Here is a 27,577-nt window from a genome sequence, read left to right as displayed (position 1 = left end):
TTTTTCAGACATTCCTTGCATCCCAGGCTTGCCTTTTCAAAATAATCCTACTGTTGCTGTTGTGGATGACTCATTGCTTGCAGATACTCCCTGTCCACACCCAAACAATCTTTCCTCTCTTCTGTTCCACCCTCCAACACTTCCACACACTCCATAATCTCCTGTCTGCGGTACTACTCTACAGGCATGGTTATCTGTATTACAAGCATGTTGAAATATTTTTGAGTAATTCAGATCACATTTCTCTTTCTCTCTTTTTCTGAAACCTGGCCTAGTGCTTCATATCTGGAAGTTTAGATGAAATTCCCTTTCAAAGTTAGTTTTGAAACCATTAATGTTTTGTTACTGGATGTGTGATAGAGCTAATAACCAAAAACAGTAGTTATTTTAACTTTTCAGCATCAGGTCCCACCCCCAACTTTTTAAACTTTACCAGCCACTTAAAATTCTGTTGCTATAATGGTGATTGGGCAGCAGTGCTCCCCCCAAGCAGCAGTTTGTTTAACCCTTGATGCACTTGACATAATCTGCCCTGTTAGTTTCACAAACCAGCAAAAATTGGGTTGTGACCCACTTGTGGACCATGGACCCACAGTTTGAAACCACTGACTAGAAGATTAAGTTACTTCTTTGTCTTTTGCTCTACATAACAGTGTCTTTCTTAAAGAGGTGGGAGATTAAGGCATTTCTGCATATATGCAACAGGGATCAAGTATGTATACCTGTGGGCTGGGCAGAAATAACAAAGTACAGAAAGAAACAAATAAAGTAATTGCCAAGTTTTCCTTTGCTTTTTCTATGCAGGCATTCTGTTTTGGAACATTGTCAGATTAAGATAAAAAGAATTTTTGCAAAACTTATTTAGGATCATCTTTTGGAAATCTAGGTCTTTCTGTTTTGGGGAAAAAATAAAAATGAGGGTAGACACAGGAAGTTAAATAAGAAACTTTCTGCAAATCTGTCTTCCTTCATTAAATTAACAAATATTCTATTTTTTATTCTTAAAACGTAATCCATGTATGGTTATGTTACAATACAACACTGCATGCCATCAGCCACAACTCCTCATTTATTTTCATAATGGCATATTTGCATAGTATTTTAAACATCTCACAAACTTGGCAGCTTTTTTCCCCTTATGAATCACAGTATTTGCACTAAAATGACCCCTGAGGAATGGCAGTTCTTCAAGCATAATGGGGAGGGAGGCAGGCAAAGAAGTCATGTATTTGCCATAGCCTGCATTCTGTGTTTTAGCTGGGGTGAGAATTATGTTCTTGTAAGGAAATGGGAGTATTGCCATGGGCCTGTTAGGCTACTGTATTTCTGCAATGTGGCATTTTTTCAGCTGTTACAGCAGATACCAAGGCAAGGTTGGGTCCAATTGCACTGAACTTGAGTGGTCTAAATATAAGCAGTTGATGTGAGCAGTTGGGAATGACGGTTTTTATGGAAGGACAGACAGGTCCACTACATGTTAATACTACTCTTGGCTTTCTGACATCTTGGGCTGTTGATGGTCTGGTTTCCAAAACATCCTGCCTATTTAGGAGGGTGTTCTATTTTTGACTGTGCTGTTCCCAGCGTGCCCAAGGGCTGCATAGCACACTGGTTAATGTAGCTTTTCGTGCCTGTGTAGTTTTGCTTCCACGTGTGTATTAGTAAATGCACTCCTTATACTTTCACAGAAACTGAAAGTGCAGTTGCTCATTCACTTAGTTTCTTTTTCATTCATATGCTATTTTATTTAAAGCTTGATCATACAGAGCAGTATTTTCTTGTAAGGGAAACTGGCTTAGCATGTCACCACAACTGAACTCGTAAACATTTGCTTTTACTTGCAGGACACAAGCACATTTTGTAACTAAGAAAATACAGGTTTTAAATATGAGTCTTACTGTATCAGAGCAAAAGTCCATCCTCTTTCCAACAATGTCCAACCAGTTACCTTCACAGGAAGGGCATGAAAGCAGCATCCCTCCCCCATTGTTCATCCCCAGCATCTGGTGTACTGCTTCTGAACACAGAGGTTCTGTTTGGCTATTGTAACTAATAGACATGCCAATGGCTATTCTCCTTGAATCTGTGTAACCGCACTTTTTAAAATAAAAAAATGTATTCTCCCCCTCTCCCAAACCAGCCCTGGAAAAATCTCAAAAACAAAACAGATGCTGGCACCTAAGGACTAGGAAGATTTATCATGTCCCTGTTCTTTTGAGCCTAACCATAGTCACTAAGCATGTGACCCACATACATTTTTGCACAAGTATAACCTCCCTATCAGCTGAGTCCTTACAAATCTGACTCACTGATCAGAGAGAAATGGCCTTTGAAAAGTTTAGTATATTTCAGCAGAATCAGACCAAAGATATGTCTTGTCCAGCATTGCAGCAGTCAGCCGGGTGCTTCTGGGAAGCTCACATGTGGGATATGAGGGTATGATGTCTCACATCTGATACTCTGAGGTATATGCCGCCTCTGAAGCTGGAAGTTCTATATCAGTGATTTTCAACCTTTTTCATCTCGTAGCACACTGGAAAGGCACTGAAATGGTCAAGGCACACCATCAGCTTTTTGACATTTGACAAGGCACACTGCACTGTCATTGGGGGCTCATATCCCCCAATGGTCCTATTGATAAATGACCCTCTCCCAAATTCCCGCAGCACACCTGGGGTGCCGCGGCACAGTGGCTGAAAATGGCTGTTCTATATAGGTATGGTTAATAGTTATTGATAAATCTGTTGTCCATCAACTTGTTTAGTCCCTTTTTAAAGTCATTTAAGTTAGTAGCCAGTGGGTTCCATAAATGAGTTCAGTTGTGTGAAGAAGTACCTTTATCTGTCAGGAACCTGTTGTCCCTACCCCAGCAGTATATTCAAGTATATTTTCCATCCTTACCTTCAAACTGTTGGGAGGAGGAAGTGAGCTAGTTTACTGAAGCAGGGATCCACAGAGTCTTTCAAAAATTTATTCATTTTGGACACTGCAGTGTCTAGCCCACTATGCTGTAACGTGTTCAACTGTGTGTTGCTTTTCTCTTCTCCCACATCCTCCCTGGCTTAAAAATCCACTTGGCAGCTGAGGAAGAAGGGGGTCCGTTGTGGTTTCAGAGCTAAGATCTTTGACGTCAGCGAAACGTCTCTTAGTTTCACTGCTCCGTTTGTCTCTATTATATTCAGGCATTGCTAGGGAAAAAATTCCATGTGAGGGCCAGCATCAAATTACTTGGCATTAGTTTTAGTGTGTGTGAGGGGGGGTACAAATAAATTTTTTAAGCCCCTGGGATTTCCCCCTATTGGCCCTACCTGTCCATTTTTGTTCAAGGGGGCTGTTCTGCCAAACAGTTTCACCGTGCTAATATTGTGAGGTGGGGATGGATATTGGTGTTTATCCACCCTTAGCATATATTCTTAGATATAATATCAAAGGTTTTGTGGATCGTTTTTGGATAGTAGTTGTGGTTGTTTGGCATCTACTAGTTCCATAGCTCCATCCTCTTATGGAGAAGGCATGGATACAGAACCAACACTGTAAGAAGGGTTCAGATCCCACTGTGGGAATAATGTCCATGTGAATGTCAAGAATATAAAAAACTCTTCTACGGCATCAGACCATTATTCATTTGGCTCATTTTTATCTGCACCTCTTGGCAGCTGGTCTCCCCATAGAGGTCTTTCCCACTCCTACCTGGAATTGGTAGTGATTAAACCTGGGATCTCTGCATGTTAAGTATGTCTTCCTAAGTGGGTTTTGTGTAGGTCTCATAGCTCGGTAGAGCATATGCCTGGCATGGAAAAGGTTTTGGGAATTGGATGATAACTCATTGGGACAAGCATTTGTTTTGCATGTAGAGGGTCTCAGATTCAACCCCTCCCCCATCATCTCCAGCTAGGAATGGAAGACAGTCCTGATTGAGAAGTTAAAGAGCCTCTGCTAGCCAGTGTAGACAGTGTTGACCTGGATGGGCCAGTGGTCTGACTTGACATAAAGCTACTTCTTAGTTGTAGTACTGTTATCTTTTTTTTTAATGTTATGTGTCTGCTTTGCTATTGATTGGTATGAACTGGTATGTGTAGTGTTGATTTTTATTTTAACATTTTTAGTGTTGCCTTGTTTATGGAAGACATAATCTAAACATTTAAATAAGCAGAAATAATAGGTATCTCACAACTTTGTCTTTTTTTGGTCCTAAATAAGTGTTGTTGACGTTTATCAATTGGGATAAGATAATTATTTAAAGTACAGTACAGAGTGCTGTGATAAGGCTAGCAGCAGTCTTTGAAGGGCATTTCTACCAGAAGGCTTTTCCCAGCCTTACTAACAGAAGAGCCCTCACACAAAGGGTATCAAACTTTGTACCTTATACCTGCCCGTCAGAACTATCTGTGCACTAAAGTGTCAAGGGAGGTCAAAGCAGAAAAGCAAGCTTCTAGCCCTGGTGAAGGGCTTTACAACCCTTGTGAATGATACTTTGGAAAGCTGTTGGACAACTAAAAATCTTAACTAGAGCACAACTGATTTAAGACTTTTTTTCACCCTGAGGACTGAGAGGCAGAGCTTCAACACCTCTGTGCTTACCATCCTCCCCTTGACCATCAGAATACACTCTGGAAAATAGCAAATATTACAAAATGAGAGGAATGAGAATTGAGCCAATTTGCATAACTGATTTGGGTTGGGTTTTGGACTGATTTGAGGGAATACTCCTCATCTCTCTGAACTGAATTTTAATTTTGTCTTTTAGTGTCAAGTCGAAACCTTGACACTTGAGGATTCTGTTCCGGAACCCTCTGTGGATAAAAAAAATCAGTGGATATCAAATCAGTTGAAAAATAACTTTAAAAACTCACTTCCAGGTTTTTTTGCTCCTCCTCTGTTGTCCCAAAATGCATTGATATAGATGCTATACCGCATTTAGCCACTCAATGGGGTGAATAATGGAAACTCAAGGAATGCAGTTTTGTAATTATTCCATTAAATTCTGTTATTTACCCCATCTGAAAGCGGTATAGCGTCTATACCAATGCATTGTGGGGTGACAACAGAGGAGCAAAAAACCCTGAAGTGGGTCTTTAAAGATATCTTTAACCCCAAGAAACTAGCAGCCAGTGTGGTTTAAGAGTACAAAGGTAAGAAATTGAATTTTGGCACTTTTTTCTTTGTTACAAGGCATTTAAAGGTAAACCTTGGTATCAGTGGTTAGTCAAATCAGTGGATAATGAGGCCATGACCTGTATTCACATGGGTCAGATCTGTGGTCCCACTCTTAGTGTTGTGATGGGGAGAGTTGACTTTGTTACCTGATTGTGTCGAAAATGTTCAAATAAGTAGAAATTGTCTTGCAGGGATCATATATTTTGCTTAAGTGTTTGGTTCACACATTCCTGAATCTAGGTTTTAGCAGATAATCATGACTTACAACTCACTAGTTCCTTTCTGCCAGAATTAGCTTGCACTTGCAGCCGCCACCTCAGTCTCTATTACTGCCCACACCATTCTTTTATTTCTAGCCAAGTTTGTAGTGCTTCAGATCAACCAAGTAGCTCATTCACTCTACGCCCATCCCTTAACTTTCTACTTCCTTTGGTTGTTTTCTATACCACCCTAAATAGTGAAGTTCACCCAACTTGTGCAAGTAACTCACTGGGTAGATCCCGCGATTTAGAGAAACACTATTAGTGGCACTTTAGGCTGCTTCAAAATGAAATAGCCCCATGGTGGGGGGGGGAACCCTTTTGTACTGTATGGTGGTAAAATTGGAGACTACTGCAGACAGCTGAATTTGCATAATTGCTTAGCTGACAGAGAGCTAATGTTGGTGCCATGATGTTGGATGTTAAGAGCTTGGGAGGGTGATGTGAAAATGTGCATTCCCCTCCTAAGCTAATTAAGGCCGTGGGAGGAGATGTCTTGGCTTTCCAGATGCCACCCTCCCACTGGCTTTCATGCCAAGCTTGAACGTATGACACACTCACCCTCCCACCTTCTGGTTTCCTGAAAAGGAACACGGAGGGCTTCCTAATGAATCAATAGTGACTAGTTCTGCTTATCACGCTCTGTGATGGGTAAGATTAATTGTGCAAGCCTTCTCCTTTTTCTTTTCCCTCCTCCTCCCATGACTCAGAAAATAAGTTTTTCGAAGTTGACTTCTGGTATTCATGACAGCTATATTTGGAGTAGAAGCAACTTTTTTGTGTTTTACTGTTCTGTGTCTCTCCTTGCTACTTTGTTCCATTGCCCCCCACTCCCCAATGAACTAGCTACACAAAGGATGCAGTTCCTAGAAGAAAAAAATTTTTTGTATCTCCTTCAAATGTTTTTGGGCACACATATAGAATTGATTATCCAGCATATCTATTTTTGTCCTGGACAATAGAAATAGTCTCTTGGAGTCATCAGGGCACGTGAGCCTTGTCTTCTGTATTCTATTTGCCGGGGGGGGGGGGGGCTTCTTTGTTCTGAAGTATATTTCAGAAAATTGAGGTTTGTTTGGCACCTACTCGAGGGTCAGTTAGCCATCTTATAGGATGGAATCTGGCATATGGCCTCATCAGATGATTGTGAAGAGAAGGCATTCCTGTTGCCTATGATTTTTCATGAGTTAGTCAGGACCCAGTCAATTTAAGACTTTAAAGGTAAAAATCAGCACTTTGAATTGGACCTGGAAATCAATTGGCAGTTGGTATAAATGCTTCAAAACAAATGATTTATGCAAGTGTTGGTTCACATCTATGGGCATCTGCATTGTGACCTTGTTGCAGTTTCTGTATTCTCTTCCAAGGCAGCAGCAAAGTACAGTAGTTAAATCTGGAGGCCACCAAAATACAAATGATAGTGGTTTAGTTTGAGATTCTTAAGCAGTGTTGCAAATGGACTCATTGAAAGTTTGTCAGTGTTCATCTTTATTGCTGTGTTCATCTTTTTTTCCTCCAAGAAGCTTGGGGCAGTATATAAGAGTTTTGAGGCTGTATACATGTGGACTTCCTGGTGAGGGAACTTTGTAAATTAAAAGAACTACATGGTTGTAGATGGATCAACACATGCTTCCTATTGTCATTGGTAATAGTTTGATATAGCACTGGAGGAATGGTATCCTGTGAGCCCTTACCCTCTCTGTCTCTTTCTGAATGCATAGAGCTGTCCGGAGAAGGGTGCGGGCAGGGTGTGGACCCTGGGCAACTCAACCAGGGCATGGGCCCCCCATTATGGCTGTATATTGGTCTTGAAAGTGCAAAGCCCAGGACAGCTGTTCCAGTTGCCCTACCCAAGGGATGGCTCTGCACATACAATTTACAAAAGATTGTTTAGTAGTTGCTGTGAGCACAGGTTTTCCAGAGCACAGTATCCAAGCTGCTTAATCTGGAAGCACATCAGGGTGAACCTTTTGATGCAGAAATAATTCACTACTTTGTTTTGTGTTTCTTTGTCTTCTCTAGTTCCAACAGAGCGTTCATTTGGCCTATAGTGTTATGATACCTTTACTGTTGCAGCTGGTGCAGGCACATTATTGGCTGACACTCTCCCCTTTCTCCTTTCCCCGCAACAAACTTCAATTCTTAGTGATATTTGAAATGTAAATCTGGAAATTGATTTGGTTTAGGTGTGTGTGTGTATGTGCGTGCACATGCACACAAAAATAAATACCTATGTGAGTTCACTCATGAAAGCTGGTGGTAGGCACTAGTGATGGAAAAAGTGTACATAAGTGAGCACCACTATTTAACATTTTTAGTAAAGGTTAACCACACTGATGAGTAATACACAATGTTACAACTTGTGAATAAAGTCTACAAAAGTAATAGAGCTGCCTGCCCACATACTGCTTTTATATTAGTCATTTTGTGACTCTTAGTGTCCTGAAAGGTCAGGGGAGAGAAAAGCCCAACCTTCCCTGCCTAAATGGAATTCTTAATTCTTCCTAACTGTAGTTTCCTGGTCTTTTACCAAAGCTTGTGAACACAATCATATTAGTTCAGTGTTGAAAGATCTGCAGTGGCTGCCAGGTTTCCACAGCAGCGTTCCAGCCTGGTTTGTCTTGTTTAGCTTCAAGGACTGTCTGCTTCTGTGTGACTATGCTAGAGCCCTGAGATCAGGTTCAGAGGCACCATTTTCAGGCCTGCATCTGCCTCTGAGTAATTTCTACTCACTGAGAAGCAGGAACAGGGCTACCTTAGTGGTGATGAGATAGTTTTGGAACATTCTCCCCCCCCAAGTTTGTTCACCTCTTTCTCCATCCCTATTTAAATGGAAACAGAAAACGTCTTTATTTTTCTTGACCTCTTAAAATGTGTGGTTTTTCAGCTTTGAGTAGTTTTTTTTTAATCTACTGCTTTTAGTAATTTTTAGATTGTATTCTTTATGTATTTTACCTTTAGCTGCTTAGAGTAATTTGTCAGGAAAAGTGAGATCCAAATTCTTATAATGCAACAATAATAAATATCCAAGTTCCTGATAGGCCTCTTAATGCAGAACTGCAGCAGAAAGAATTTCTGCTGGGTCAAGAAAGAGGGAGATATTTCCTTAAGGAGACAATGCACATGTAAATAACTATGTTGATGCTACCATGCTGAATGCAACAAATCTCTTAGGGTACAGTAAGGTAACAAAAACTGTGGGCACCATTTAGTAAAAACAGCCATAGCAAAGTTTGTTTGAAAGCGTTAGAATGGATGTCAAGGCTTGCTTGAGTCATACTAGATTAACTCATGGCTGACTTTGTGCCGCAGCATATAGAAAGACCTACATATTTAGAAAACTAGTGTTAAAATTGAGCTGGGGTTTGGAGGAAGATTTAAATGTCCTTAGAATGACTATGGTTCTAATGACTTCGAAGTAACTAGACTGATCGTTTAAGCTTTCAAGACAGGTAAATTGATAACATAGTTCTTAAGAAATTGTCCTCTTTTGATTTATTTTTACATTAGGCATGCACCTACAAGGATATACTGTATTACTTTAGATTGCTATCATTCTAGGTTAATAACTTCCTTTCCTCTGTTTTTGCCCTTGACATGGTGTTTGTAAAAATGAGTGAGTAATGTGATTCTGTCAGTCAGTAAAGATTGTATTTTTCAGCTCTAACCTTCTTGTTTCTTTTCTGTTTCAGGACAAGCACCATGATGCTGCTCATGAAATCATTGAGACAATTCGGTAGGCATTCAAGCAAATCTTAATTTCTCTTCATTTTGACTCTGGGTGGGATGGGTCTTCAAATAGTGATGGGAAGATACAGAACATTGGTTCCAGTTAGAATTTTATTGCTGGTGTGTTATCTGAAATATTTGCAATGTGTTTTTCCTAGTACTGAGTCCAAATTGGTTCCTTATAATTTTGATGTTACTGCAGAAGAATTTGAAATTGTTTCCCCAGTCCCAAGAATTGGAGTGTATAGGAGTCTAGTTCGAAGGGCTAGCAATTATTTGAATCAAGTGGTAAGCAGGTTCGTGCCTTCCTCCAGTGGTGAGTCATCAGGCTGAAGGAATACAACTGATCTGGGAGTTCAGTGGCTATGAACCTGCCTTATAATGAGCAGCCCATTAGTCCATCTAGCCCAGCATTGCCTCTTCTTGCAGCTGCTGTTTAGGGACTCAGGCAGAGGGCTGTTTCCCAGTGTTTTTATTTTGAAACTGGAGATTGAACTGAGGATCTTCTGCATACAGTGTTCTGCCAAAGATCTGTTTCCCCTCCTGTGAGGGCAGTAGCACTAGATTATTTGGGGAGAGCTTATAACTCTGTTGTAGAGCACATGCTTCAGATGCAAAAGGTTCCTTTAGTATTTGTTATCTCCAATCAGGAGAAAGAATACCAAACTAGATGGACCTATGGTCTGACTAACTATCAGCCAGCTTCATACTTAGCATGGGATTAACTTTCTGGGATCACCCAGTTCACAAGGCCAGGATGATTCACAACCTGACTTGAACTGTTACCACCTCTGATCAGAGGCACAGGGAATAGGATCCCAGTTTGCATTATGTGGCATCCATCTGAAATTGTGACTTGTCAATTCCTTCTAACAAGGAATGGGACAATATGCATTACATCTGAAAAGGTTGTAATGGATCCTGTTGATAAGATGCATAAGGGTAAGTGGGATGTTCCCTCTAGAATAATTGTGCAAGTAGATATGTAAATTTGCTTAAGCTAAGAAGGCTTTCTGATTCTAGCACCCTTAAAAGGAATCAGAATTGTTCCTTGACCACACCTTTCTCCCTAGCTGCTAACTGTTACAGTGGGTAGGAACATTTTCCATTTCTCAACAGGGACAAGACTATGAGGCATTGTTGTTTTAAAGAGGTTGGCCTTTCACAAGTAATCTGAATCAAACCCACTGTTGACAATTTTAAGTAGGAGTACAGTATGTTACATTAATTAGCTGGAGTGGAGGAGGATGTTTAAAAAATTATGGCAGAGAACTTTTATGTACAGATACATGCAGCCTTAGTCCAAAATGGTTGACTTTTAGTAACACAGTCTTCTCCAGAAAACTGTTAGAGGAGGGTGGTTGAAACATCCTTACCAAGTTATTCTCCTTATCCTTATTCGTCCTTATTCTCTCTACCAGAGTCTTATCCCATTTGTGCCTTCTTGCACAGATACCTTGCACAGGTACTCTTGGATGGTGCCCTGCCAAGGAACAGTAACAACTCTGTCACAGACAGCATGTGGTTACCCGGGGGAGCTACTGTAAGGCCTCCAAAGAGCTACCTGCCTGGTTCCCATGGTTCTGATCTTGCATCACTTCCTTGAGCGAGCAGTTTTGCCTTTACCTTGTTTTGCAGTTGCCTCCCAGCTTTGTGGAAGCTTGGGAGAGATGAAGGCAGACCACATTTCATAGAACCTTAGTCTCATGAGCCATGAATTGTTTGCCAGTGGTATAGCACCCTGATTCCACATACAAGAAGATCACCTTCCCTTCCATGAGTTCTCCAGAGACATCGAAGAATTCAGAGGAAGGTAGAGGAACCATCTCCCCTGCCCAGAATTCTTTGTGGTTTGTGAAGAATGCCCCTTCCTATATGGCTTTTATTGGAAGTGGCAGCCTCTGAGAAAGAACTTAGTTGGCCTACCTCAGTGTTTCTCAATGTTTGTCCTCTGCTGTACCACTTTGCATAATTCACCTATTGGAAGTACCACTGGAAGTAACTGTCAATGATATCATCGCCATTTACTTCTGAATAGGGAAGCCAGATGCAATACAACAAACACTGGTAAGAGACTCAAGGTGAACTGGAGGGCTTTTTTGAGCATGCAAAAAGCACACGCTGAAGCTCTACCAACTGAGCTGAGCCTCGTACTGCTGCTTGTCACATTGCATTACTGGTCTCGCTGCTGGGCAGCGGGATTCTGGGGGTCCCGTGTGTCCCACTAGACACCATCTCAAGTACCACCAATGGTATGAGTGTCACGAGTTGTGAAACACTGTCCTACCTGACAAGCCTCTTCCAAGGGTTGTGTTGAATTACATAATATATATTGGATGCTTGAAAAGTAAAATATAAACTTACTTATTTTGTTATGTATGCCAATAAAAGTCTGGTCTGTCTGTCTGTCTGTCTGTCTAACTTATTTATTTAAAAGATACCCATACCATTTTTCATATGCTCAAAGCAGTGATGCAAATACAGTCAGTTTTCATTATCCGCTCAGGTTAGGTTTCTGGAAAACCTAGTGGATACCAAATTAGCAGACGCCGAATCACTGAGCCAATTGGAAAACTGGGGTTAGATTCCAGGTGACCCTCTTCATCATACAGTCTATGAATCTTGACTTGAAGTCTATGGGGCTGGGTGATAACAAGGGCTTGTCAATGTCTCCAACATCTTATGCTTCCTCCTTCTTGTTGGATATCCCTTTTACTGTTGAAGGTTGTGACGATGGCAGTTTCTCCATGCTGGCTATCCCTCAACTCATTGAAGATTGCTGGCTCAACAATGAGGCTTTAGAGTTCAGTAGTGGGGAGAAGATTGCTTCACCCGTCCTCCTCCTCCACCTGTCTCTTGGCTCCTTCCCTTGGCTTGTCCCAGTCCCAGAGCAGCTCTCGGGTAGTTTCAAGAGACCTCTCCTCATTGGCCTCTGATCATTGCAATAATTGTGAAGGTTCAGCTAGAGTCCCTGAGATGGTACCCAAGATGATGGGGCAAGTCTGGAAGCGGATACAAATGTGTCCAACGGTTTTCTCTGTGGACCAATGCCCATTTGATTCAGCACTGGCACAGTATTCGCAGATAAGGAGAAGAGTCCCAGATAATGAGTGGTAGGTGGCAATTCTGTCCCCTGCAGATAAGTGAATTTGCATATAAAGAGAATGGACTATATAATGCACAAAAAACAAAAACAAACAAAAAGCAATAGAGTAGTATTTGTCCCAGTCATGGAGTAGGGGTGTATGTCTGATTACCTGTGGTGAGTACAGAATGTTTCTATGTGGCCAAGTAGAGAAATCTTTCATAAAATTGAAGTAGGTTCTTCTTGCTTTTGTGGCTGTCCATGAGCCACAAATGAATGATATAACTATGTGTGTCTAGGTAGACCTCTAACTTCTTTTGTTTTCTTTCAGGTGGGTCTGTGAGGAAATTCCAGACCTCAAACTTGCTATGGAAAACTATGTTTTAATTGACTATGATACTAAAAGGTAAGAGAGAACAGCCTGGCACTCCCCCCCCCAATCGAATTAGTCCCTCATATAGTGGGACTAAATGACAAAGCTTAATTTTAGATTGTGAGCCCTTTGGGGACCAGGAACCATTTATTTTGCTATATACCGTTTTATGAATTTTTTTCTTGAAAAAGGTATACAGGCGCAGCCCATTTATGCATGGATTTTTAATCTGCGGATTTGTCTCAATGAGAATGGGGTGGGGAACTGAAAGTCACACACACGTTTGCCTCCTTTGCCCTGCACTGGCGTCTCTATCCATTTCCAGGCAGCCCAAAACACTGCAAAAAGGCTCTGCCTCGCCCATGCAGGGAAATAGCCCTGGAGACCTGGAAGAGGTTCACCTTGCAAAGGAACAGTAACACTCTTGGAGCCCCTGAGCCAGCAAAGAGGCTGAAGAGGGGAGGGGGGGAAATCTCTGTAGCCAGAACACGTGCAGCGAGGTGGAGCGCTCTCTCTCTCTCTCTCTCTCTCTCTCACACTCACACACAAACACACACACACACAGGGGCAGGTGTGGTAGCAACAGAGGGAATTGCTTTAAAAAAACCCAGGGAGTGTTTGCCAAATTCTCCCCCCCCCCCATTGAGATGGTACAGGCAATCACCGACACAAGCAACTCCCCCCATGGTGCAGGCTATCAAGGACAAAAGCAAGCCTTCCCACCAAGCAAAGAATGAGATTTAGCTGGATTTAGAACTAACGTGGATAAATAGGCTCCACCTGTATAAATATTCTTATTAATAATATTTACATTTGGGTTGCTGCATATGGATCTGCTTAACTTCTTGAACTAGCTGAGCCTACTGTGTTTGGGAGGAAATGCATAGCAAATGTCTGTAAAAAGCTGTTGAGCAAACTGAAATTTTGGAAATTCTGGAGGGAAAAACCTATGAAATGGTGACATGTAAATGAGGTTGAGGAGTCTGAGCATTGCAGTTCTATTACCAGGCACAATTCAAGGTGTTGGTTTTGTCCTTTAAAACTTAAACAGCCTAGGATCAGAATATCTTAGGAATGAACGTGGCACCTTCTGCACACAAAGGATGTGCTCCACCACTGAGCTATGGGCCTCCCGAAAGTTCATGTCAGCCAGCAGGGTCTCAGAGGGTTCTATAGCTGAAGGCTATGTGGGCTTGGCTGCAGCTATTGCCTGTACTCTTTCCATGAGTTGTGCAATATGGGCTAGGTTTACTACTTAACAAAATGGGGATATGCTTCCATGATTGGGGTAGTTCTTCATGATGTTCCTTTCCAGAGGCACCTCCTGTGTTTGAGTTTGGAGTAGGCAAGGAAGAGGGCTGCTGTCATCAGGCTTCTGCGTCCAGTTACACACTTCATTGGGCTGCCTTTTGTGGAAAGGGAGAGTTACACACACAGTCCAAATCTTAGTAAAGAAGCTACCATTGGCCATGATTCTCTATGGGTACAAGTGTATAAACTCTCTTGATTTCAGTATCTATGATGATAGATTTTTCACTGGACATTAAAGTGGAAAATGGTTTCATTGTGAACCAGAAGTGCTAGTAAGGACTGCTATGTTGTGAACATATTGTGCTTTCTGCTGCCTTCCCTTGGTAATCCTAGCTCAGTATTATTGACACTGGCTGGCTGGGGCTCTCTTTATTGGAAATGTCGGGGTTTGAACTTGGGACCTCTTGCAGGCAAAGCAGGAGCTGTACCATTGAGCTACAGCCCCTCCCTAAAGTGAACTCTAGCTTTTTTTGTTACCTGTATGCTGGCTGAATGATCTGCCCTTCTCCCATTGGGGCTCCATTTTTACTTGCAACAAGTAGAAAGGATTCTCCCCCCCCATCCACCCAAACTGTTGGGAACTTGTATTTTTGTGACACGTGGAAGAGTTTCACAGCTTATACTGTGGCCCTAGATGGTCTCAGCATATTTCTAAATTAGCAACTACTGCCTATAGTCATGTTCTGTTGTTCTAGGGGCCACAGCTATTCAATTGCAGATGAGCATTCAAAACAAATAGTAAATTCTGTTTGCAGTGTTGAACCTAATCCCAGATTGCATTAACTATTAACTTGTTGGACTCTGTTGCCCTTGCTAAGCTTTGAGAATGCCAGTTTATCACCCATTGTACTTTACTCCTTTGTTTTTTTTGTGCTTCAAGGACTGTCATCCTAAGAGATCAGTTATTTTCCCCTCCTTGTGGATAACATTGAACACTCCAGGTTGTGTGTTAATATCTTAGTGCAACAAATGGATGCTACTCTTGTGCCTGTGGGGCTGCAAGTTAGTAACATCTCATTTGTCAATTATTATACTGGGTAATGAAAGTTCTTGGCAAGCTGAGCCCTGCCTCACTTATCTGTGTGGCTGTTTGAGAACATCATAAATCAGCCCTTCAGATAAGGGTTTCATTCTGTTTGTGTGTTTTCCTTGCCACTCCTTTATGCTTTACTCCTTAAACTACTACTGTTGGTGAATGAACATAGTGAATGGGAATTAAGACGGGCTGATGAAAACATATCTAAATTGTAAGGAGGTTTCCCCACATAAACATATGAAGCTGCTTTATATTTCATCAGACTATTGGTCCATCCAGTCCAGTGCTGTCTATACAGAGATAGCTGCTCTCCAGGGTTTTAGTGACTGAGGGATACCTTTCCCAAGCTTGAAACCTGAGATTCTTTTTAGCCATGCATTGAACTTGGAACCTTTTGTAAACAAAGCAGGTGCTTTATCACTCAGCTGGAATTGGCCACACCTGGCAAGCATCATTTTATGGAAACACAAACATCCAGTGTCCCTGTTCTTGTTGTAAGATATTATAAGATGCAAACAGGCTGCCTGTGTGTGAACAAGCAGCCTTTCTCAGTAAGGGAGGGGGTGATATGCACTCAAACATACTCTGGGATATCCTTTGTAATTGCAAAACTACAGAGAGAACAGGTTGCTTGGGACTGAGAAAAAACCACTGGTGTCTGTGTAATGGTGAACATGGAATTCATTATCCCATGATGGACACCCCTTCCCCCTTTATTAGTGTTCCAGTGTGTTGTGTACTGTAGATCATGTTTCCTTACATTTTGAAGTTGGTCAAACTTTAATTTTCCTCTCCCCTGGTGATTTGTTGTTCTTTTTTGCTGCTCATGTTTAGTGATTGCATGTGTTAGTTTTTTTAAAAAAAATTGGTTATAAGCTGTCCGGGTCTCTTTTGGGAACAGAAGGTTGGATATAAGCCTTTTAGTAATAGCTGTATGTTTGAATTGCTGACATGCTTGCATTCAGTTGTATTCTTCTGTGCTGCTTTGGCACAGTTGCACACTAACGGCTCTAGCAGTTGATGCTTGAAATCTGATTATGCAATTGGCATGTGACTGCCAGTGGGCAATGTCCCCTGCTCCTCCTGTCCTTAATCCTTTCATCCTGTGCTAAGTCGCCTGGTTGGAAAAGCACTGTTAGACTGGCTAGCCTATTGGACAAGAGCTATATACACCTGCATTTCAGCAAACTGTTCTCTCAGTCAAATTGAACTCTCTAGATAGACACATTCATATTCCGAAAACCCAAATTCCTGCTTCATTAGAATATGCAGATCTGAGGAAAGGTGTATAAAATTATGTATGTTGAATGGTTTATTTTAGCGCCAGTATCATATTTTTGCCCCTCCCAAAGAGTTTGATAGGTTTCTAGCAAGATCTGGGGCAGTGCTTCCAAACTGTGTCCCTAGGTGTCTGTGGTTGAGGAGGCTCTGTAGCTCAGAGGTTCTTTGCATGTTCTTTGCATGCAGGAGGTCCCTGGTTCAGTCCACAGCAGTGTTTCTCAACCAGTGATACGGGTTCCACTTGAGGTTGTGTCAGGTGATCTCGTGGAGCCCCTGGACACCCTGCTGCCTGGCAGTGAGACCAAGAATGCAACACAAAAAACAGTGGTGGTAGGGTCTGCTCGGCGGGCAGAGCTGTAAAGTATACTTTGTGTTCAAAAAGCACTTCTGTCCACCCACCCTGAGACTCTTACTGGTGTTTGTCGCATTGTATCTGGCCTCCCAATCCAGAAATAACTGGCAGTGATGTCATCACCAGTTTCTTCCGGTGGTACATCTAATGGGTGTGGTACTTTGAATAGGTGGGTCATGTGAATGGGTACGGTGGAGGACAGACATTGAGAAACATTGGCATAAGGCATCTCTAGGTAGAACTGGGAAAGACTCCTGCCTGAATGCCTGGAAAGCTGCTGCCAGTCTTTGTACTGAACTGGATGGACCAATGGTTTGACTCACTAGAAAGCAGCTTTATGTGTTCATATGAGCCTAAGAACAAACTAGGAGAACACAGATTTTTCAACATGGCCAAAAGATGACTGAACTCAGAAATGCCATCTAAGAACCTGGCCTGTATTCTCAAACCAGTTCCAAATACTTTCCATAGTACAGGCCAACACACATTTTGCTTCCTTAAATGTTACACCAATTCTTGGATATATTTCGGGTGTCGGTTCCAAAAATGGCATCTGTTTTGCCCTATCACGTCTTGTTTTGGAGATATAGTATAGCCTCATTAGTGAAGGGTTCAAGCAGCTTCCTCATACTATATCTCCAAAACTAGATGTGATAGGGCAAAATGGATGCCATTTTTGGAACCGACACCCGAAATATATCCCAAATTCACCCCAAATATGCACCCCAAATTCATATCAAACCACCATAAAGTTTGGGAAAAACTTTTCTAACCCTCAATTTTGTAGGCCTGTATAGTCAACCACCTGTATAACACATTACAGTAACCTGATGTTACCAGTGCATGAATAACTGGCAAGATCATATTGCAGATTGGGGGTTGTTGAGGCTGAGAGAAAATGGCTTGCCTCAGGTGCCCTTGCCAGCTTGCAGTTGAGATTTGAACTGCTACCTCCTATATTATAGCCCTTTGCAATAGAAGTGCCCCAGAATCATTTACAACTTGCAGGGATCCTGTGGCCCACGTGCAGGAATTCTATATCAAACTAGTCCATTGATTGTGGCTCCTACATTGTATAGGGTGGTGAGTTTTTTGCATGGTTTCCACAGCTCCCCAGAGAGCCATGGCTCACACTTTGGGAACCACTATTCTAGTCATATCTTTCCAGCCTTCAATGCATACTAATTTGCACAAATGATTAACCTTTTCATTTCTTTTTTTAGCTTTGAAAGCATGCAGCGACTTTGTGACAAATACAACCGTGCCATTGATAGCATTCACCAGTTGGTATGTATTCCTTGCCATCTTATCAGGTTGCTTGACTTTTGTGCAGGGTAGTTAGATTCAAATTGATATAAACCAAATGACATTCAATAAATCTCTTTGTTGGCTTGGCCACTATATTGCAGGCTTAATGTTTAGCTGTGGTTTACCTGTTAAATGTATTGCTTGTGGTTTTGTTCTCCTTAACCTGATTTAAGGTCCTAAAGTGAAACTGTGAGGGAAACCCCGTTCCTCAGAAGGTTATGTAAGGAGACACTTGTGATAGCTCCTTGGTTTTTTTTTCTTGAAATATCCAATAAGTGACCACTTATAGTTCTAACAACAATAAGAGCATAAGTGTCATTAAAAAATGAGATTACGTCCAGTATCTTGTTTCCCACAGTGAATATATTACACTGGCTCCCCAAGTTACAAACATCTGAGTTATGGATGGCTTGCCAGGTTTTCCACAGGCATAGTATGTCCTTTAGTGGTGCTTTCATTCAGGTACAATAGTGATGAACTAGTGATAACTGGATATTTTGACCTATGTATATTTCACATTATGTACTGACCTCTGGAATCTAGCTTGTACATACGAGTATCTAGAGCAGGGGTGCTCACACTTTTTTGGCCCGAGAGCTACTTTGAAACCCAGCAAGGCCCGGAGATCTACCCTCCAGGGGGGCAACTTGGAGGGTGATGAGAAGTGGGGTGACTCCATGTGTGGGGCCATGGGGAGGGGTTGGGGAGCCCTCCGGGGGGCAACTTGGGGGGTGACGGGAAGTGGGGTGACTCCATGTGTGGGGCCACGGGGAACGGTTGGGGAGCCCTCCAGGGGGCAACTTGGAGGGGTGATGGGAAGTGGGGGGACACCAGGTATGGGGCCAGGGGGAGGGGTTGGGGAGCTCTCCAGGAGAGCAACTTGGGGGGGTTATGGGAAGTGGGGGGAACACCAGGTGTGGGACCAGGGGAGCGGCTGGGGAGCCCTCCAGGGGGGCAACTTGGGGGCGGCCCCACACTCTCTTCCCCGCCCACCCGCCCTCCCTCCGCCCCGAGGCGCCTGCTCAGCTCACCCTCTGGGAGCAGGAAAAGTTCTCCGAAGGCGCCGCAGGGCCGATCCCAGCCTTGGGAGGAAGGCGGCGACACGAGGCAGCGCAGCCCAGCCGCACCGTGCTTCCTCCCGGGCTCCCCTTACCAGGTGCAACCCGCCTGGAGAACAGGGGATGCTGCTTCCCACGGGCATCGGGATCCCGCGAGGAGCTGCTCAGATCAGCCTCACCAGAGACAGGACGCAGGAGCTGGTGGGGCGGGAGCTGCAAGGGCGCTCCTCCCCACCGCGGGCGGGCTGGCAGGCAGGCAGGCTGCTGGACTCCGCAGGAACTTCTTGCACTCCGCTGCCGCCTCGTGCTCCTTTTGTAAGCTGGAAGTCACCCCCCCCGGCTTCCCCCTTCAGAGGAAACATTCCCCGGGAGGACAAAGTTAGCGCGACCAACTCCCAGCAGCCGCACCACTCGCGATCCCCCCACCCCAGTCCCGCTGTCGGTAAACCTCCTCCTCGCCTCCCTCGGCTTTCCCGGGACTACTGGAGGGGAGAGGCTATCCGCTCCCTCCCGCGCACACGTCCAGTACCGTAAGGATGACCCCCTCGCAGCCCGACTGCGGGGGCCCTCCTGCCTACCTGTCAGCCCTAGAAAGGGCTTGGGGAAGTGGAGCGGCGGCTCCGGGAGTCCTTTGTCCCGGCGGGGGGGCAGCTAGTTGGACTCCAGGCTCTCAGCCGCGCTCTGTCGGCGGCAGGGCGGCTCCGCGTTGCCTCGCCCTGCGGCGGGCAGCTCCTGGGCAGGGTAGAAGCCGTCGGGGGGCTCCCCGAAGCTGGGCAGGGTGGTGGTGAGAGCCACCATGGATGGGACAGCTTGGACGAGGCTCGCGCAGAAGGAATTGGTGAGGTGTCCCGCGAAGGAGGCCAGTGGAGCCAGGGGCGGCAACCCCGCTGCCGTCTGCAGCGGGCCGTGGGGGAGCACCAAGGGCCGGTATGGCATGAACATCCCAGGGAAGGGGTCACGGCGGCGCCTCCGGCGGTGCTCGCCCTCCCGCCGGCTGCAGCCTGGCGGCGCCCACGCAGGGCAGCAGCAGCAACCAGAGCGTCCCCGCCGGCCACAGGCTCCCGCGCCGCCTGCCTGCGCCGCCGCCCCGGGGGATGCGCCACAGCCGGGCAGCTCCCGCTCATCTCCGCCACAGCTCCTCGGCACCGGGTGCGATGGCGGGCCAATCAGGAAGCTCCGGGGCTCTTTCCCACCCCTTTCATTGATTAAAAGGGGCGGGAAAGAGCCCCGGAGCTTCCCGATTGGCCTGCCATGTTGAAAGGGGCGGGAAAGAGCCCCGGAGCTTCCCGATTGGCCCGCCACCCAATCGGGAAGCTCCGGGGCTCTTTCCCGCCCCTTTCAACATGGCGGACGGGAGGCTTGGCGTGCGATCGACCGGATTTCGCTGCGCGATCGACCGGTCGATCGCGATCGACGTCTTGAGCACGCCTGATCTAGAGGGTTTGATGTATTTTATAACTTTCTGCTTTTGTGGTTGTTTCATTTAAAAACTTCATTTTATCTCTTCTTAATTCTGTCACTGTCAGCTGCTTTGAGCTCTTTCCCACGGAAAGGCAAGGTACATGTAACTGTCTCCCATTACTTGTTCCCCAGCACATGGTATTCAGAGGCAGACTGTCTCTGAACATGCAGGTTCTATGTAGCAGTCATGATTAAATAGCTGTTGGTAGATCTTTTCTTGCAAGTTGAAAGGTAAGGAAAGTTTGCTTAGTGCAGACTTCAACTGGAGTTAGTGCAAGCCATGGTTTTATGTCCTGGCCTGCAGTCTATCCTTAAGTATAATTTCAGGCTGTCAAATGTAAACACTAAACTATGGTTAAGGATGATGTCTTGTAACTTGGAGAATCATGTTTGCATTTCAATGCATTTTGATCCAATTTTTTTAAAGGCTTATTAGATGTTACGTCCTGTTGGACGTAATTGGCAGGGTCTGTTTTGGTGGTTGGCATTGTTGGGCACATACTGAGGCCCATGCTTTAATGTTGTTGACCATCCAGTACACAGTCCTACTGCTGTCCTGCCTTCTTCACCTACCCTCCTCATGTGTTCAGTTAGTGATAAGAGAGAATGAACAGCCGCCTCTACTCGCCTTGTCCTCTTTGTCTGAGCAATAGTGTGGGTTGGACTTAGAGAGTGAAAGCAGTTAAATGGGCAGACAGAGGTCACAGTGTTGGAGATGGGGATCCCACTGAAGCCATCTTGCCCACGAACCCCAAAAACCTAGAACCAGCACTACATGCAGTGACTTGGCTAAGAATCAAAAATTAAGAAGAGTTTTGAATATAAAATGCAGACTTGCAGGCTTAGTCCTTGAATACAAAAGAACTCTGCTCGTTTTTGAGAGAAACTTTCTTTCCTGCTCAATAACTCTTAGAGGTAGCATTTTCCTTACAAAAATAGCTGTAGGATTTAAGCAACATAGTTTGGAGAGTTGGCTCCTTGACATACTCCCTTCAAAAGTGTGCCATGGCAGTGTTCCATGGATTTAAGAATTCTTTTGAGTTCATTAATGTGGTGGGATAAAATTCCTCTGCTCAAAATGATCCCTTTGGTTGATGAGGGAGGGAAGGCTAAATATTTTTTTAAATTGTGACTTTTTCTTAATTTTCAGCTTGGTAAATGGATTGAGCCCCTATTCAGGATTGCAAGTTTCACTGTAATTGGTAGCTGCATTAACAATGGCTTTGGTTGCTTGATCTGTGTGGGCAGACTTAATTCAGGGGTTGAGAGTCAGGAAAGGTTTGGTTTTGAGGCTTTTGTGGTTCTGGAGCATTAATAGGGAACAAAGGAGGCAAGGCAATTTTCTAAGAACAATCAAGTAGCCTTTGGTGATGCCAGTTTACACTCAGTGGCTTACAAACCCTTACACCTGAATGGCTCAATGTAGACATTTTGCCAAGCTTGGTGGGTGGCACTGAACATGTAGAAAGATGATGTGGCAAAGGTTCTGAGGTGGACTGGACTACTACTAATTCAGTTCCTAAAACAATCCAAAAAGACATCACAAAATCCTAGAATTAACAGTGACAAGACCCTACCCACAACCTTATAATTTAAACAGACACAAGGAAAAAGGAGCATGAGGTAGGGAGGTTGGGTTAATATCACAACCAATCTGGGAGAATAAATAACGCGAGGTACTTTTTAAAGAAGAGTGTGTGTCTGGAGGCAACAAATTCCAAATTTAAGGTGTTGCCAAAGAAAATGGACAGACAGGCAACAATGAATGTATTTCTTTGTCTAATGTTAAAGATTGGTGTAAATCTTTTTTTTTTTTCAAAAAAATTCCCCAAAAAACTTGGAATGCTGCTGGGAGAGGATATAAGGGGGAATTGCCTAAAGACAGGTAGTGCTGGCTTTGCCAATTTTAAGAACATAAGAACAGTCCCACTGGATCAGGCCATAGGCCCATCTAGTCCAGCTTCCTGTATCTCACAGCGGCCCACCAAATGCCCCAGGGAGCACACCAGATATCAAGAGACCTCATTCTGGTGCCCTCCCTTGCATCTGGCATTCTGACATACCCCATTTCTAAAATCAAGAGGTTGTACATGCACATCATGGCTTGTAACCCATAATGGATTTTTCCTCCAGAAACTTGTCCAAACCCCCTTTAAAGGCGTCTGGGCCAGGCGCCATCACCACATCCTGCGGCAAGGAGTTCCACAGACCGACCACACGCTGAGTAAAGAAATATTTTCTTTTGTCTGTTCTAACTCTCCCAACACTAAATTTTAGCAGATGTCCCCTAGTTCTGGTGTTATGCGAGAGTGTAAAGAGCATCACTCTATCTACTCTGTCCATCCCCTGCATAATTTTGTATGTCTCAATCATGTCCCCCCTCAGGCGCCTCTTTTCTAGGCTGAAGAAGCCCAAACGCCGTAGCCTTTCCTCATAAGGAAGGTGCCCCAGCCCAGTAATCATCTTAGTCGCTCTCTTTTGCACCTTCTCCATTTCCACTATGTCTTTTTTGAGATGCGGCGACCAGAACTGAACACAATACTCCAGGTGTGGCCTTACCATAGATTTGTACAATGGCATTATAATATTAGCCGTTTTGTTCTCAATAACTTTTCTAATGATCCCAAGCATAGAATTGGCCTTCTTTACTTCCGCCGCACATTGAGTCGACACTTTCATCGACCTGTCCACCACCACCCCAAGATCTCTCTCCTGATCTGTCATAGACAGCTCAGAACTCATCAGCCTATATGTGAAGTTTTGATTTTTTGCCCCAATGTGCATGACTTTACACTTACTGACATTGAAGCGCATCTGCCATTTTGCTGCCCATTCTGCCAGTCTGGAGAGATCCTTCTGGAGCTCCTCACAATCACTTCTGGTCTTCACCACTCGGAAAAGTTTGGTGTCGTCTGCAAACATAGCCACCTCACATGTTAAGTGTGATGGCTTGGTAGAAGAACCACCCATTATGAGAAATTGGAGCAAATTGGGCTTGTACAGTGCATCATTTACAAAAGTATTCTACAAGCACATACCCTTTTCCTACTTCTTACTTTGTATTTGGTATCACTGTGGCTATAAAGGATTGCAAGAAATTGTGTATTTCTTGCATAAGAAATTGTGTATGTAATAAGGTTGGTTGCTATAGAACAGGGCTGGCCAACCTGTAGCACATGTGGCACGTGGACACATCTTAAGTGGCACACACAAAGTTGCCCATCATGGCTTCACCAGTTAATACAGGGCTGCACTGCCGTGAGTGCTCAGTGTTTCTCCTGAGGGTCAACGTAGAAAGGAAGCACAAGGCCAAGATAGCTAAGTGGAGGCTTGGCAGATTATATGGGCTGGTGAAACCAGAAAGCAAGTCCAGAAAGGGCCAAAATAAGATGGAGTGACACATACAAGTTTATGTAAGTTAAAAGTGGCATGTGGCCTGCTACGGTTTAGCCACCTCTGGTATAGAATAACAATGATGGAGATCGACTAAGGCAGCGGGTTTTCAGCTGCTGTGAGGCAGCCTCAGGTGTGCCTCGGGGCCAGAGGAGGCAGGCAACAGCCATGGGTGGGAGATGAGGCAGCAGCAGCAGAGGACAAAGGAGCAGCCAGCCGCAGCTGCTTTGCATCTTCTGCTGTGAGCAAGAAGACTGTAACCCAATCCTCCTTTACCTAGGAGTAAGCTCCATTGACTATTATGGGGCTTACTTCTGAGTAGACACACCTAGGATTGGGTATCAAGTCCCTTGTCTGCCTTGCCTGCTGATTGGGCAACCAGAAAAGCCTGGAAGAGGTCTGGGTGGGATGAGAAGGAGGAAACCAGGGGCAGACAAGCAGGTAGGAAGCCAGCAAGCCTGCCAAGGCCACCAACCTAAGAATGGGCTGGCTGAGGGTCCACGAAAGTCCCTTTTGCTTGCCACAGTTGCCTGCAGCTCCCCAAAGCAACCCTCCCTGCCTTGCCTTTGCCTTTCAGAGGAGGGGTGTTGGGCCACAATCCTATCCACACTTTCCTGGGAGTAAGCCCCATTGACTATAATGGGACTTACTTCTGAGTAGACTGGGCTGGGTCTCAAGTTCCTCTCCTAGCCCCACTTTCCTGGGAGTAAGCCCCATTGACTATAATGGGACTTACTTCTGAGTAGACACCCCTGAGCTTGACTGGGCTCTCAAGTTACTCTCCTAGCCCCACTTTCTTAGGAGTAAGCTCCACTGACTATAATGGGACTTACTTCTGAGTAGACATGCCTAGGATTGGGCAAAGTGTCTACTAGTCACACTTTTTTTCTGAAATAAGCAGGCAATGGGGGGGGGGGAAATGTGAGGCAAGTGATTCTGGACCTTTGGAAGGTGTGGACCAGTGAGGGGAGGGATAGTAGGAGAGGTGCTAACTGCAATTATGAGATGACGGGGGATGTTCCAGAGATGTCCCTGTGGGAGGGGCTGGGTGGGGGAGAGGAGGAGAGAGAAGTGCCAATTGTCTGCTCATGTATTTCAGAAAAAAAGAGTGCAACCAAAAGCCCAATCCTAGGCATGTCAACTCAGAAGTAAGTCCAACAGGCACATTGCCCCCCCCCCCCCAAGTCTTTGGCTGCAATCCTAACCACACTTTCCTGAGAGTAAGCCCCATTGAACAAAATAGGACTTACTTCTGAGTAGACCTGGTTAGGATTGTGCCCTTTGTCATGTAATGATTTAATTGTATTAATTAAATATTAATTGTAATATCATAATTTAATGTAAGTAAAAAACTGGGAGTGTGCCTTGACAATTTTAGTGCCTTAACAGTGTGCCGTGAGCTGAAAAAGGCTGGACTAAGGTGTAATGTTTGTTTCCTCCTTTGTTTTCAGTGGAAAGGTACCACCCAACCCATGAAACTGAACACCCGCCCCTCCAATGGGCTCCTTCGCCATATCCTTCAGCAAGTGTATAACCACTCAGTGACTGACCCAGAAAAACTCAACAACTATGAGCCCTTTTCCCCAGAGGTGTATGGAGAGACATCCTTTGACTTGGTGGCCCAGATGATAGATGAAATAAAAATGACAGAAGATGATCTGTTTGTAGACCTAGGCAGTGGTAAGTGGTAGCTATATAATCTTCTCTTTGTCTTTCCATATGCCATTGTACCAAAATTGTCTTCTGCTCCTTTTTTGAAAGGTTTAATCATAATTTCTCTTCTTTTATTTGTACCTCACCTTTTAAGAAAATCCTCACAAGATGACTCCCAATTTACTTGTTTTTTTGTTTTTGCTAAACATAGAACAGAAGTGTGAATGGAATTCAGGAGTTAAGGAATAGAGCATCAAGTTTCCAGAATGAATGAGGCACTTGCCATATGTCTTTAGGTTTATTTATTCACTCCCTTCCCCTCCCCAAACAATTTCTCTTCCTAACTTCTGTTTAGTGCAAAACAAAACAAACAAAAAAACTCTAAAGCGTGACACAAATCAATGGTGGGGATCCAAAGAAACGCATGATTAATCCTGTACACCCAAGAGTGCATGTCGTGTTGTGTTTCTTGAGCAGTCAGCTTCCTGTGACATATGACGAACTGATTATGAAACTAAGGATTGAATACTTATCCAGCTTTCCAGCACCAATGCAGAGTTCCAACAGGGCATGCACTGCATCTTGCGGGTGGGGCGGGGAACCATCACAGAGTCCTCCTCAAGGTAAGGGAATATCTGGTCCCTTGCCTCAGGTCTGCATTTCAGCTGCTTCAGCGCTGGAATAGGTTTGGATAGAATCCAAAAGCGCTGTTATGCCCCTGCCACTTCAAGAGGATGTTTTGAGGACCGAAGAGGTTGTGCACAGTCTCCCCAGACCTCAGAAGGCCTTAGAAGGTCACTTCGGGTTTTTACGATAAACTGGAAGTGAAGTTTAAAGGCCTTTAGAGGGCCAGGGAGAGCTTTCCTGGCCCTTCGAAGGCCTTTAAACATCACTGTCATGAATATGTACAGTTTAGGCCTAGGTTAGCATGTGAAGCCTGAACCAAACTAAGTCAGTAATGGAGAAGTGGCTAGCAGTTCCTGGCTGCAAGAATGTGAGTAAACAAACAAAAAGATTGTTGTCTCTCCTTTGCTGGCCAGAAAGGACAGACAACAAGAATTACAACCCATTGGAATGTTAGCACCTCTGCAGACAGTAAGGTGCCTTATCAAACTGATGAAGTGCAGCTGTGGATCTCCAGTTGGGAGGGGTAAGAACTAGGAGGGCTAGCAACCAGACCCACTCCAAGAAGCTTCTGTCCTCAAAAGTCTCTGATTGGACAGTCTAAATAAGTATGAAGTCACCTCAGTACTGTTAGCATAAGAAGTATACTAATGAGTGCCCCAAGGGGTGTGTCTGGTTCTTCTTGGGCAGAGTTTTTGGGTGCAACATCCTGCATGCCCTAAGCTCCATTGTCCACCATGGACATCTGTCCTCACAGATAGCCTGGAGCTAAGAGATCTACAAGAGTAACTGACCCAGGTGAGAGATAGGGATTAATAGAGATAACCAGCTAGCTTTATTATTTTATTGCTGATATGTTTCCTAGATGTTTATGCTTCTAGCATTTGCTGCCTTATGTACTTAATAAACTAAAATCTCTTTTACCAAGTTGTTTCATTGTCTGTTGGGGACAAAGGTTCAGAATCCTGCCTAACCGTTCAGCAAGCTACCGAGTGCTCATTGAGGTCTAGTAACTTGAGGACTGAAGCTTTACTTGGAGAAAGAGCTCAGTGCCTGCAAGGGATAGAGTTAAGCCTAGAGGGTCTCAGTGTCCCTGAACTGAGGCACTGGCACATACAGGGTGGTGGCAGTACTACTGGACAGGGGGGCCTTGAGGGCTTTGGGGTTCGAGAACCAAGAACTCTGAGCATCCCAAACCCCCCTAAGTTTGCAACATGGTGGCCTAGCGCTGGGATTTTGACTGAACTTTGTTCCCAAAAGTGGTTACACTTAAGGCAGATGCAAACCTCTACAAAGATTTCAGTGGTTTGTTATTTTGGCAGTTAGGGGTGTTCTATCTCAGCAACGTTAAGCTGAACTAGCATAGGGTAGAAGACAGCAACATGATGTTCAGAGATCAGTTGCTTGATTTTGAAGAGGTGGAAGGGTTTGTGGGACCGATGCCAGTCCATACTGGATTCCCAAACCCCAAGCTTAGTGGAAAAGGCTTACAGATC

At 44.3% G+C, this 27,577-nt stretch overlaps 1 protein-coding gene and 1 long non-coding RNA gene across 3 annotated transcripts in view; one reads left to right on the top strand and one right to left on the bottom strand.

Moving 5' to 3' along the window:
• The window catches only part of DOT1L (DOT1 like histone lysine methyltransferase), a 79,493-nt gene that overhangs the window by 3,140 nt on the left and 48,776 nt on the right, over positions 1-27,577 (top strand). For both annotated transcript variants that reach the window (XM_066635683.1, XM_066635682.1), the window contains exons 2-5: positions 9,110-9,153; positions 12,563-12,637; positions 17,808-17,871; positions 25,256-25,484. In XM_066635683.1, coding sequence (XP_066491780.1) covers positions 9,110-9,153; positions 12,563-12,637; positions 17,808-17,871; positions 25,256-25,484 — 412 coding nt within the window. The remainder of the gene's footprint in view (positions 1-9,109; positions 9,154-12,562; positions 12,638-17,807; positions 17,872-25,255; positions 25,485-27,577) is intronic.
• LOC136658804 (uncharacterized) lies at positions 1,720-3,069 on the bottom strand. The gene is made up of 2 exons (XR_010794805.1): positions 2,902-3,069; positions 1,720-2,544 (listed from the first exon to the last, which is right to left on the bottom strand). It is a non-coding gene; the product is annotated as an uncharacterized lncRNA (long non-coding RNA).

Source organism: Tiliqua scincoides, chromosome 8 (assembly GCF_035046505.1).
Source record: "Tiliqua scincoides isolate rTilSci1 chromosome 8, rTilSci1.hap2, whole genome shotgun sequence".
Lineage (NCBI taxonomy): Eukaryota > Metazoa > Chordata > Lepidosauria > Squamata > Scincidae > Tiliqua > Tiliqua scincoides.
The sequence above is the reverse complement of the archived record's forward strand: the minus strand, read 5'-3'. Positions and strand labels throughout refer to the sequence as shown.